The 12,718-nt window shown below is 37.5% G+C and overlaps 1 protein-coding gene across 2 annotated transcripts in view; it reads left to right on the top strand.

The window, feature by feature from the left end:
- Positions 1-12,718, top strand: part of ABAT (4-aminobutyrate aminotransferase) — a 120,624-nt gene that overhangs the window by 75,262 nt on the left and 32,644 nt on the right. For both annotated transcript variants that reach the window (XM_072608681.1, XM_072608691.1), the window contains 3 exons: positions 8,341-8,438; positions 9,945-9,974; positions 11,436-11,553. In XM_072608681.1, the coding sequence (XP_072464782.1) occupies positions 8,341-8,438; positions 9,945-9,974; positions 11,436-11,553 (246 nt within the window). The remainder of the gene's footprint in view (positions 1-8,340; positions 8,439-9,944; positions 9,975-11,435; positions 11,554-12,718) is intronic.

Raw genomic sequence — 12,718 nt, forward strand, 5'->3', positions numbered from 1 at the left:
GCTGAAGAAGATCATGCCATCAGAGAAATGATGACATGACTTGGAGTTGACTTTGATTTGAGTGAGGGAGGGCTGTGCAGGTCACCAGCCTCACTTCTCCTCCAGAGACATCTGAATCCAGTGACCAGATATTCATCAGGATGACTGGAGATGACCCAGGATGAGGCAGTTGGGGTTAAGGGACTTGCCCAAGGTCACACAGCTAGTGAGTGTCAAGTGTCTGAGGTGAAATTTGAACTCAGGTCCTCCTGACTCCTGCACTGGTGCTCTATCCACTGTACCACCTAGCTGCCCATATTTATGATAGTACTGTAAAAAGAAAAGGAGGAAACAAAAATCTCCACCTAAAGGGTCATGTAATGGAAGAAGGAAACATGCAGTAAAAGTAGGGAAAGGACACAACCCCTCCCAAAGGGGAGGAGCAAGGTGATGGCAAAAGGGGCATTCCTTTCCCTTGGGAACTGCTAGACCATGAAGATAGGACAGTCTGCTTATCTACAAGGGTCCCAGCTGCACAAGCAGTTCCTTAGCCTAGTGCAGACTGACTGCTTCCTAACTTGATTCCCAAGGACACACAGGGAGTCCAGCTTGGGATGCAAACAACAAATTATGTCAGCTCAGGGTTGGGAGGGTCTTTGTCCTTGACACATGCATACTCTGGTCCAATGTTTCTGAAAGATATGGCAACACAAAAAGACAAAATCAGAGGACCCCTTAACATTCCTTAACACAGGATAGGCGCTGCCTGGGAGGATAAGCCCAGATAGATTACCCCAGTGGTGTGGGGATCAGCTCAAGGTAGATGTAGGGATGTTGTTGCTGTACGTTCTCAGATTGATTTTTTTTTTTTTACTAGGTAAAAAAGGCCATTCTCTGCTTCATCTCTTACCTATTCTTAATTACTGAAAGGGTGCTGCCTCAGTCAAACTTAAGAGCATTAGAAAAAAGTAGAAACTACACAAAAAAGAATGAACCTTGCTGAAAGTTACCCTCACCTACATCAAAATTTTGCCTATTAATATTGTCCAAATGTTGTGCTTTGCTTGTCATTGAGCTTGGAAATACATGATATTCCTGGACAGAAAAGAAATGTGTTTGACCAGGCCCACGTGAGGAGCAAGTTATCATCTGAGATTGCGTAATCTCTTAAAAATAGGTCAGTAAGAAAATGATTTATGTTGCCTTAAAAAAAGTGAATTCACTTTTAATTAATGTCAAAATGTCAGAGATGAGGACAGTTGAGTATAAAATATTTCATATAATGTTAGATTTTTTTCAGTGTATTTAGTTTTGATAATTTTATCTGTGAAAAGAGATGAGGAAGAATTCAAGAAATTTAAACAAAATATAAATGAAACATTACTGAAAATCCATTTTTTAAAATGTCTCTCAAGTCCAAAAACTCTAAAAGTTTAAAAAAGGAGAGGGTTAAAATTTGGATTTTTTTTAATTAAATGAAATTTTTTTCAGTTCATCTATTTTCTCACTCCATCTGCAAGAAAAAATAAAAACATAACTCTTGTAACACATATGTATAGTCAAGCAAAACTAATTCCCATATTGACCTTTAAAAAAAATAGATATATTTATCTCTACCTTGAGTTCTGTCTGAATGTACTCCTTTCATCATTGGTCCACTGGAATCCTGATTGGTCACTGCACTGATCAGAGTTCTTAAGTCTTCAAAATTGTTTGTCTTTACAATGTTACTATTACTATATAATTTTTTCTTCTGGTTCTGCTTACTTCACTCTGCATCAGTTCACATAAGTTTTCCCAGATTTCTGCAACCTTCCCTTTTGTTATTTCTTACAGCATGATAGTACCCCATTACATCATTCAGCCATTTGCCATTTGAAAGACAGTCCCTTAGTTTCTAGTTCTTTGTCACCACAGGAACAGCTATAATTTTGTACATATGGGTCCTTTTTTCTCTTTCTTTTATTTCTCTGGGGTATAGACATAGGAGAAGCATCATTGAATCAAAGGGTCTACATAATTTAACTTTTGGGGTTGATTCCAAATTACTTTTCAGAATGATTAAACCAATTGACAGTTCTACCAACAGTGCATAATAAATGTGCCAAAGCTCCTTCAACATTTGTTATTTTCCTTTTTTTGGTCAACTTTACCAATATGATGAATGTGAGAGAAAATGTCAGAATTTCTTTAATTATTAATGATCTGAAGCATTTTTATATGGTTACGGATATCTTGAATTCATTTAGAAAACTGTCTGTTCTTATCCTTTAACCAGTCATCAACTGGGGAATGCCTTTTATTCTTTTAAATTTTAATGAGTTCTGCATATATCTTGGAAATGAAACCTTTATCAAAGAAACTTGCTATCAAGAATTTTCCCCCTCAGTTATCTGTTCCTTAGTAATTTTAGCTGCATTGGTTGTACACAAAAACTTTTAAATTTTATGTAATAAAAATTTTCTGTTTTGTCTTTTGATCCTTTTTATCCTGTCTGGTTAATAACTCATCTCCTGTAAGGTAATTTCTTCCCTTGGTCCTTCAAATTGTTTATAATGGTTGCCCTTTTTTGGTCAAAGTTACATTTCCATTTAGAGGTTATGATGGTATGCAGTGTGAGATTATTTGTCTATACATGGTTTCGGACAGGCTGCTTTCAGTCTTCCTAGCAATTTGTGTCAAATAGTGAGTCCTTACCCCTAGAAGCTGGACTATTTCAGCTTATCAAATACTAAGCTACTGTGTTCATTTGCTTTTGTACATCATGTACCTATCAACCTCTCTAATTCTTAACACTTTACTTCTTTATAATCCAGTTTGATATCTCATACTAGTAGGTCTTTTCCTTCCATTTTTTTCCTTTAAAATTCCCTTGAGATTCCTCATATTTTGTTCCTCCAATTGAATTGTTACTATTTTTTTCCAGCTCTATAAAGTGGTCCTTTAGTAGTTTGATTGGTAGGGCACAATAAATGCTTATTCCCTCAATTTCTTGTCTTCCCTGACATTTTTAGCACTATACAAAGAGCAGCAGTGATAATATACATCCTTGCTTTACTTCTGATCTTTTTGGAAAGTCTTTAGTTTTCCCCATTACACCTGATTCTGGATGCTGTTGGTTTGAAATAGATGCTGTTTATCATTAAGAAAAGGTTCATTTGTTCCCCCTATAAGATTGGAAAGGTCAGCTAGGTGGTGCAGAAGATAGAGTACTGGCCCTGAAGTCAGGAGGACCTGAGTTCAGATGCAGCCTCAGGCACTCACTAGCTGTGCGACCCTGGGCAAGTCACTTAACCCCAACTGCCTCCAAAAATATGAAGAAATAAGACTCGAAACCAATGCCCCTGTTTAACATCAATGCAGAAATTTTTTAATATAATATTAACAAGGAGACTACAACATATCACAAACACTATATTCTATGACTAAGGTGAATATATACCAAGAATGTAGAGTTAGTTCAGGTTCAGGAAAACTATCAACATAATAGATCATATTAATAACAAGAAACATTGATCTAGAGAGTGAAAAAAATACCCTGAATCTATGGATTATTATCCTTTAGCCACCTGTTAATATTTTATCTAGAGGGTAACCAGAACACTGAGAAGTCTGAAGCCATATCATCTGAGACAAAACTGGATGAATTTGGAATGTTGGGCCTGAAAAAGAGATGTTTGAAAGATAGCTGTTATGTAGGAGAGAGTATAGCCAAGGGTCACAATTTGCTGAGGATCAAATTGGGCCTACACTCTGTTTTTGTACTGTCTGGAAGTTAAGAATTGGATTATTTCAGCTTATCAAATACTAAGCTACTGTGTTCATTTGCTTTTGGACATCATGTACCTATCAACCTCTCTAATTCTTAACACTTTACTTCTTTATAGTCCAGTATACATTTTAAAATACAATAAAATTTTATTTTAAAATGTAAAAACCATTCTTAGCTCACAGGCTACAAAAACAGTCAGCAGCCCTGACTATAATTGGTGAACTCCTCAAATTTCCTATGTTACTTTCAAGGACAGAACTAGGAGCAAAAGGAAAGAAAATTATAAGAAGGCAGATTTTGGTTCAATCCAAGTAAAAAAAATGTTCTCCCAAGAGGCCACATTGTGAAACATGTTCTCTTTAGAGACAGGCAAGAGCCAGCTATTCCTAGCAAGCTGATTGTTAAATATCAGGAGTGAGGATTTACACCTCAGAAACTGCAAACATAGAAATCAAGGCTTTTGTTTGGCTTTGCCTTGTTTATTGTCTAGAATTAAGAAAGTGATGGAGAAAGGTATTAATAATGCAAATGGAACTTTAAAGTGCGTCATGTTTCTGAGAGTTGATTGTGAAGCACTCATCACTGTTTCTCCATCACTACAAGTATGAAGACAAAATTAGATGACACCCATATAGGTGGGGTGTAGTTGAAGGATTTCCATGTTGATGAGGAGATTAAGTCAAACGACTTCTTATAGGAGGTTCTATCCCATTTTAAGTTTCCATGATTGTGTGAATTGGGAATTATTTGGTGAGCTGTTATGTTACAGTTCATTTTCTGGCTCTATATTATTAGAGAAAGGATGGTGATCAGATTGGTCTTTTATTTGAGAAGGGGAAAAAAAGCAAAGTAAGTCAGGAACCTGCAAAAAAATCTTGCTTGTTTCTGAGTCTCCTTTTTGCAACATTTTTGAAAAGTCATTACAGATTGCTTCTTTTATTCAGAAAATTAATCTCTGGCTTTTGCAGGTAGAATTTAACCAAAAAACACTACACCAGGAATTTCCTATACTCTGAGGAGATCAAAGAGAAGAAAAAGATCCATATGTATAACAATATTTATTGCAATATAATTATGAAGAACTTGGAAACTATTCCCCATCTCTTGGAGTGGCTAAGCAAAGTATAGTATAGGGATATAATGGAGTATTCTTGCACATATAAAATGGCAAAATGAATACTTTCAGAGGAACCTAGGAAAGAAAACATGTATGAACTAATTCAGAGTGAAGTAAGCAGAACAAGGAGAAAAAATATACACAACAAATGCATTATAAAGAAAAATAGCTTTTGAGAGATTTGCAAAGACTTGAACAATGCAGGGACTGGTTATGATTCTAGAAGACTGATGCTACCCACCTCTGGACAGAGAGCTAATGATCTCAAGCTAGAATAAGACAGTTTCAGACGGAGCCAGTGTGGGAATTTACTTTGCACTATTCTATGTATTTATGACAAGGGTTTTGTTTTTCTTTTCTTTTTTCCAGTGGGGAGAGCAGGGTTAGGAATATAGGGCAGGATGGAAATAAGGTATGGAAGGAAAAAAGAAAATAAGGATCACTGGAGCATTTTTTTTAAATGTATGGAAGAAAACAAAAAGAAAGCCAGAAAGAAGCACAGACAAGCAGGATAGATTCATGTATGGAACTTAAGAGAGGGTATCCCAAAAGTCAAGTGCAGTTTTAAGCTATTAAAACTTTGGGGGAATAATTAAAATGCACAAGTTGCACATTTATATGTACAAATATCTTCTGCCATGTATATGGAAATGCCTGTTTTATTTATGCCTCATTAAATTCAGAATAAAAACAATTTTTATAACTTTAAAATTAACAAGGCTAGAATCCATAAGTGGAAAGGTCTCCAGTGTGTTAGCACAGTTAATGAAGGTTGAGATGAATGTTTTAATACCACAATATTTTTCATAACTATAACTATTTGAATAAAATAACCAATTTCCCACCCTTACCCTATGCCATCTCAGGATGATCCTGGGTTCTCAGAGGCTATGCCAGTAGACTTCAAATTCTCACAATTCCTACTAAGCTAGGAAGGCTTTGAGGATGGGTCGGGTATGGTCTGCATGCCTGCAATCTGAGGACCAGCCTAGATAACCTGAAGATACTCACTACCCAGGCTATTGCTGGGTTGTGAAAGCTTAGGTCCTAGCAACTCTTAAAGATCATCTATCTACCAAATGAGCAGAGGGTGGCAGCTTTCATGGGTGGAAGAGATGCTTACCAAGCAAATCACTTATCTTCAAGTATTCAAGTACTCTTTTAAAAAAGATTACCTCCCGTATTAAAAAAAAAAGTTTGTTTATTCTTGGATTAAAATAAGGCAGGTGTTCAATTTTCTACATTTATTAGAATACATACTGTCAGATTGTGTGGTTCATCTGAACACCTTTGCTATCCCTAAGAAATTATCTTGTTCATGGCAATTGAAGTATAAATTAGATATGTTATTGTCTTCTGAGTTTATTTTTCTGCTCTAAATCAATTCTCCCTCTTTCTCACTCACTTTTTTTATTTTAGGGGAAGATCATTATCTAAGTTGTGTTGTGGGGGTTTTTTTGAGGATACTGGCAGGTGATTTCTTTTTTGTCTATCTGGTGATTTTGATTCTCTTTAAGAATGTAGATGAACAACATCTGATGATTTGTTGAATGGCAGTCTCATCCATTTTGGAGAAAGGGAGGAAGGAAAGAAGGAAGGATGGAGGGAGAGAGGGAAAGAAGGAAGGAGGGAAGGAAGGAAAGAAGGAGGGAAGGAAGGAAAGAGAGAGGGAAGGAGGGAAGGAAGGAAAGAGGAAGGGAAGGAGAAAGGAAGGAGGGAAGGAAGAAGAAAGCAAGCAGACATTTATTAAGTACCTACTATGTGCCAGGCACCATGCTAAGTAAACTCTTTACAAATATATCTCATTTGATCCTTGGATAGGTCTTGGGAAGTAAACAAGGGTGCCTGATAGTAGGGGTTTCTGGTGCATCTGTGACGTCAGTGCTATGGGTGACCCTCTTACCACAATCCATTATGGGTGATTCTTCAATTCAATAAGCATTTAATAAGTGCCTGCTATTCACAAGGCACTGTGCACTAAGCACTAGGAATATTTGGTGACTTACATTAGACAGGAGAGATAATACATGAATAGATATAAGTAAATAGAAAAAATTCAGCGAATACAAGAAAACACAGGGAGAGAACCCTAAATTGACTTTATTGTGGGTTCAGTAAATCCTTTTTGACTTTCTGTGGTACTGTTTAATATACTTAAGTAGGAACAGAGAAGTTAGAGGGTGAGAGGTAAACCAAGGCTGGAGTTTGGCAAGGCCTAAATAATAAGATGAGGAGGAGGGGATAAAAAAGTCAAAAATAGAGGACAATATATTACTGAACTAGTCAACTATATAGAGTCAAAACCATGAAAGGACAAAAGGGAGAACAGAATGGACTGAAAAGACAAGGAAAGATGGAAGGTCTAGAAGTCACAATGAGGTTAAAGAATAAACTTAGGAGAGATAAGATGGAAAGATAAAAGACTATAAATAGAGAGGACATTCAGGATTCGATATCATGGAAGTATGGGAATAATGGGGAATGGGGGGCATTAATAACAATTTTTTCATAAAATTTTCTATAGGGGACAGTGTCTCTTTTAATATCTCTAATATACTCTTCTGAGGCTATGTCTTTGTTGTCCCTCATCTTTGCTATGTGGCCAGCATACCTTCTTTTTTGGTTGTACATATGTAGAATATCAACAGTCTGTTTTGAGAATATCATTGTATGGTTATCATTAGACCAATTTCCTTGGCATTGTTGTAGATTTCACTCAATAAGCTTGTGTTCCTTGTGTTTAAGAATGCTTAAAGAACCTCGCCATCAACAGAAAATCTTTTGGTTGGAGCATCGGAAGCAATGATGTAAATTGTGTTTCTAAAGTCATAGGATTATGCCTCTAAGGGGACTCTAATCCAAGTCCCTCATTTTCCAGATGAGAAAACTGAGGTCCAGCAAAATAAGTAATTTTTGCCCTAGTTCACACAAGTAGTATGTGTCTTCCAGTGGAAACTGGAAGACCACTCATTGGGTTTGTTGTAGAAAAGATTCTTATTTCACCGACAGGTTTGATTAGATGGTCTAAGGCCCTTTCCAATACTGAGATAATAAGTTTGAATACTAAGGAGCCACCTCCTTGCAGAGCAGTGATGGATTGAGAGTTCAAAATGGAACACATCTTTGGATATGGCCATTGTGGGAATTTGTTTTGCTGAACTATTTGCTAGAAGAATTTTTGTTGTGCTTTATTTTTATTTTATTTGATTGGGGGTAGAGGGAGAAAGAATATAAATATTTCTTTATTGAAATTTTTAATTGTAAAAAGAATGTTGAGAGAAAGAGAATGACTGACCTTTTAACAGGTTGGTTCTTCAACTCATTCTTCAAATGAGATGTCAAAAAACATCTCTTAGGCTTCTCTCCCCCCATTCTCAAAGGCATTCTCTGATTTATGAAGCCTTAGGTTAGCTATAAGTGGCTGTTGAATGTATTACATTGGTCTCTTGTGATTTTCTTACTGCTCATGTAGGATGCAGGTCTATCAGCCAAGCTGCAGCCAAAATTGATGTTGACTTTGATTATGATGGCCCTCTGATGAAGACTGAAGTTCCTGGACCAAGATCTAGAGTGAGTTGACCATATCTGGCATGTGTGAATTGGGAATGTATTTAGAAGAGGAAATCATGAGGCTTGTAAAGCAAAAAAAAAAAAAGAAATGATAGAGCTCAGGTCATAACCACCTATACTGTCAGTCACCTGCAGGGTAGCCTATGGAGAGGTATTGAGTGTTAGGTGGGGCCAGTTTTCAATAGATCACCCTATAATCTGATAGCCAACTCCCATCCCTTTTTAACCCAGGTCCACATGCAATAAAAAATATAAATAATAAATTCATTGTTAGAATCATAGACTAATGAGGTTGAAGAAAAAATTGAAGGCTTCCTCCCTTCCATCACTCTCTGCTCTTCATGGACTCTACTTAGTTTGTGTACCATGCAGGTCCTTTGCTTTAGTTCCTCTCTGTATTAGCTTCTCTACTGCAGAATGGGAAGAGGAAAATCAAAGCAGAAGAAACAAGGGCTTATCAGTTTTGTTGCTTGTTAGCAGCAGGTCCGGAGGCCTGCTCACCTAATCCTTGTGGATTGACAGCTATGATAAAAGATTTGACCAAGGAGAAGGCTGTAACCATTGACCCCAGTCTAGATGGCTTTTTTGTCCCTTCTGTCCTTATCTACCAGCTCCCCATCACAAATGCTTCTTAACCTGGGACAAATACCTGTGTGCTGGAGTAGATTTTATACACCCTTATAGTCTATATATAATTGCTTCTTCCTAAATGCTCCAACCACCAGGATAGAACATTTAGCCATGCAGTGGTTGAATGAGAAGATACAATGGAAAGAGTACTGGCTCTAAAGTCAGAGGGCCTGGATTCAAGTCGTGCCTCAGACTCTTAATTACCTGTATATACTTTGGATAGTTCATCTAACCTCCCCAGGTTTGTTTCCTCATCTCTGCAATGAGTGGGTTGTACCACATGGCCTCTGAGGTCTGTGATTCTATGAATGCCAAAAGACCTTGTAGTTGGAGGCCAGTACCCTTATCAGCAGAAGATCAGATGGTTTCCATAACAATTCTGACGTGAGCAAGTAATCTAAAGATAACTTTTGAATCTGCAAGAATCTGAATGTGTTTCTAAAATAGATCCAAGGCCTGGAGCCCCTGTAAGCAGCCCCCTCATCCCCACCCCTGCCACCCAACTCTAAAGGGGTCAGAATTAGAAAGAATTTCTGGGTGACTTCACTGTGTTCTTTGTCATGAACAAGGTAGTTTCAGCAACTGCTTTCCTTGCTTGCGTCCCTTTCCCCCTACTCCTCCCACCCATTTTAGATTGGGTATAAAAAAGCTTGCCTAACAGAAGATCTATGTGGCACAAAGTCCCAGTTAATATTAATTTTCTCAAATCCTCATCCTTCCTCCCTGAAACTACTTTTCATTGTGTGTTAAGCTGGCTATTGAATTGTTTTATACATATTTTTCTCATCTTCTGATAGTCATAAAAGTGATGTACTGCTTCCTAATAAAAGTCCTGATTCAGCTTTCTGCAATAATGATTTTTGTTTTTGCTTTCAGGAATTAATGAAGCAGTTGAATGGAATTCAGGTAAACTATATGTGGGCCATCCCTTTTTTGACCAAAATTTCATGTCTCTGAATTTGCAGTTTGACCATATGCTTATTTAATGACTTTTCCAAATGCCCCTTTCTGGAGGGAGTTAGGACAATTGATGTGTTGGGACAAAAGGACAGCAGCTCCAGCCACTGGCCCCAGTGAGGGTCCCAGCCTGTCTCTCACTCTGAGCCTGCCCAGAAATTCAGGAAGCATGGAAATTCAGGAAGAGCCATAAACTCTTGACTCCTGTTTAAGGCTAGCCTGTTATGTGAAGACTGATTTTAAAGCTGTGTATTCTAGAAGGAGGTGAAAGCAAAAAAGTCAGGGGAAATTTCTTTGTGGCAAAGTAATATGAATAAGGCAGGAAGCAAGGCCAGGGGTTGTCAAGTGATCCGAAGTGACCTTTCTTGAGAAAGTTGTCTAGGCTGGGCCATGCTTCTGCCTGAGGTCTTGGGCATAGAGAGCACCGAAAGGATTCTGTGATGATAACTTTTATCACAAGGTCATTACATCTATTTCTTTGCTGTTCTCTTGTGCATGCTTCTATCAGATGTTGCTTTCACAATTCAGACACTGCGAACCACTCTGTCCCCTTCTTCCTCCCCCAACCCAACACATAACACCACATACACAGAGATGTCTCATCTGTGCCTAGGAGTGGAGTCATCTGTTTCTAAATTAAAAAACAAATGCACTAAGTTTTACTATTACAAAAATAAAAAGGAGGCATTTGTTGACCTGACTCATTCTGCTGCAAATTTTAGCAGCTACACACACTCATTTGCTTCTGTTTAGATTAAGTATAGATTTGGGGTATATCTAAATCCACAGGTCATAGAAACGTATCACGAATGTAAATTAAGGGTTTTCTAGGGACACAAATAACCTTCAGAGAAGAGTGCCTGCCATCGTCCCATCCTTATCAGAGTCAAACACTGGGGTAGATGAGAACCCCTGATACTATCCAGCATGGCATTTTTGGTATTCTTATTTATATGTCAGCTTTAACTGGGGTTGCAAGTAGGAACTAAGAATTTGAGACTATTTTCTACTTAGCTAAACAGTCTACCATTCTGCTATGGGATTCTCTGTCTATATGGTACAGTCTACTTTGTCTTTTAGACTGAATGCAGGAAGAATCTGAAAAAACTATAGTTATTTATGATATTTTAATGTAGGCTATATATTACAAGGTGTCTCAAAATTCTGAATAAAATTTTAAGTTATTAGAGTTTTAAACTGTACTCAGTCTTTTGTTAGAGAACATTGCCTAGTATCTGTTCTGGATTTGTTTGTGAAACCATGTCCTCTTATTTAAAACTCATTGATTAGAACAGATTGTTCTCATGATTTTTTTTTTTACCAATAAAAAAAATACAAAGTTGACTGTGGATGGACCTGAAGCTACAGGGTTATGATAAGAATAAATCAGTTTCTCTCCTTTTCCAAAAGAACGCGGAATCTGTTCATTTCTTCTGCAACTACAATGAGAGCCGAGGAAACTATCTGGTGGATGTGGATGGCAACCGGATGTTAGATCTTTACTCTCAAATTTCCTCCCTTCCTATAGGTAAGTTTCAGAAAAGATGGGCATCATTGGTCACAAGGGGGAATATGTGTAGGTATATAGATGAATCAGTGCAAATGGAAACCAGTTCAGCATGCTCTGTTACTAGTGAAGAAAAATACTGCTTTATTTACCAGGGACCAATAATTTTTTTGCAGATTATCCAGGCCTCTTTTGAACCTAGTTGACCTGGGACAAATCCCTGAATTCCCTCAATGGCAGCAAAGAAGTCTTGATACACATTGACACTCACTAGTTGTGTGACCTTGGGCAAGTCACTTAACCTCAGTTGCCTCATCCTGGGTCATCTCCAGTCATCCTGATGAATATCTGGTCACTGGATTCAGATGGCGCTGGAGGAGAAGTGAGGCTGGTGACCTTCCATAGCCCTCCCTCACTCAAAACTAAGTCAAGTGCAAGTCATATCATCATTTCTCTGATGGCATGGTCTTCTTCAGCAGCTAAGGACGAACACACACACATCACTACAGCTGTCATTAACTTTATTAAATATATACATATAAAACAAACTGAAGACATGGTCTCCAGAAAGCAAGAACTTAACATTTAAGCTAGATAACACTGGCAGAGACCTACCTTGATATGACTAAACAAATTTAACAAACATGTTTGTTAAAGAACTGAATTTCAATTAAATATGTAAATTTAATTCAGTGCAACAAATTGATAAGAGCTCTGGATTAGGTGCTCAAATAATTAAATCCTAGGTCTGGCTAGTACAGTTGAGCAAATCATTTAGCTACAGTAAAGGTTGAATTATCTTGTTTCTTTGGTACTATGCACATGCAAATTTTTGAATTTGTAGAGTTTAGATACAGGGTAGAGATTTCATTTAAACTTGCATATTGTGCATTATGTGATCCCCTACAAATAATCCATAAAGCCTGTTGGAGCTTGAAGGAAAAAAAAATGGGTATCAAATCTGCCCTTTCTTTTGGCTTCTTAATACTGCACAAATACATTGTTCCAGTTGATACCTCCTTACTGCAATCATATCCCTTATCCTGAGCTCACTGATATAGTTTCCCATCTTATAAGTGAGCCTTGCTATTACTGAAGGGCCCAACTAAATATATAATATTCAGGTCTCATATAGAAATGCTTTTAGCTCCAGGAAACTGTGATGTGTCATTTGCAGCTGGAAGAC

This window comes from Notamacropus eugenii, chromosome 1, assembly GCF_028372415.1.
Source record: "Notamacropus eugenii isolate mMacEug1 chromosome 1, mMacEug1.pri_v2, whole genome shotgun sequence".
NCBI lineage: Eukaryota > Metazoa > Chordata > Mammalia > Diprotodontia > Macropodidae > Notamacropus > Notamacropus eugenii.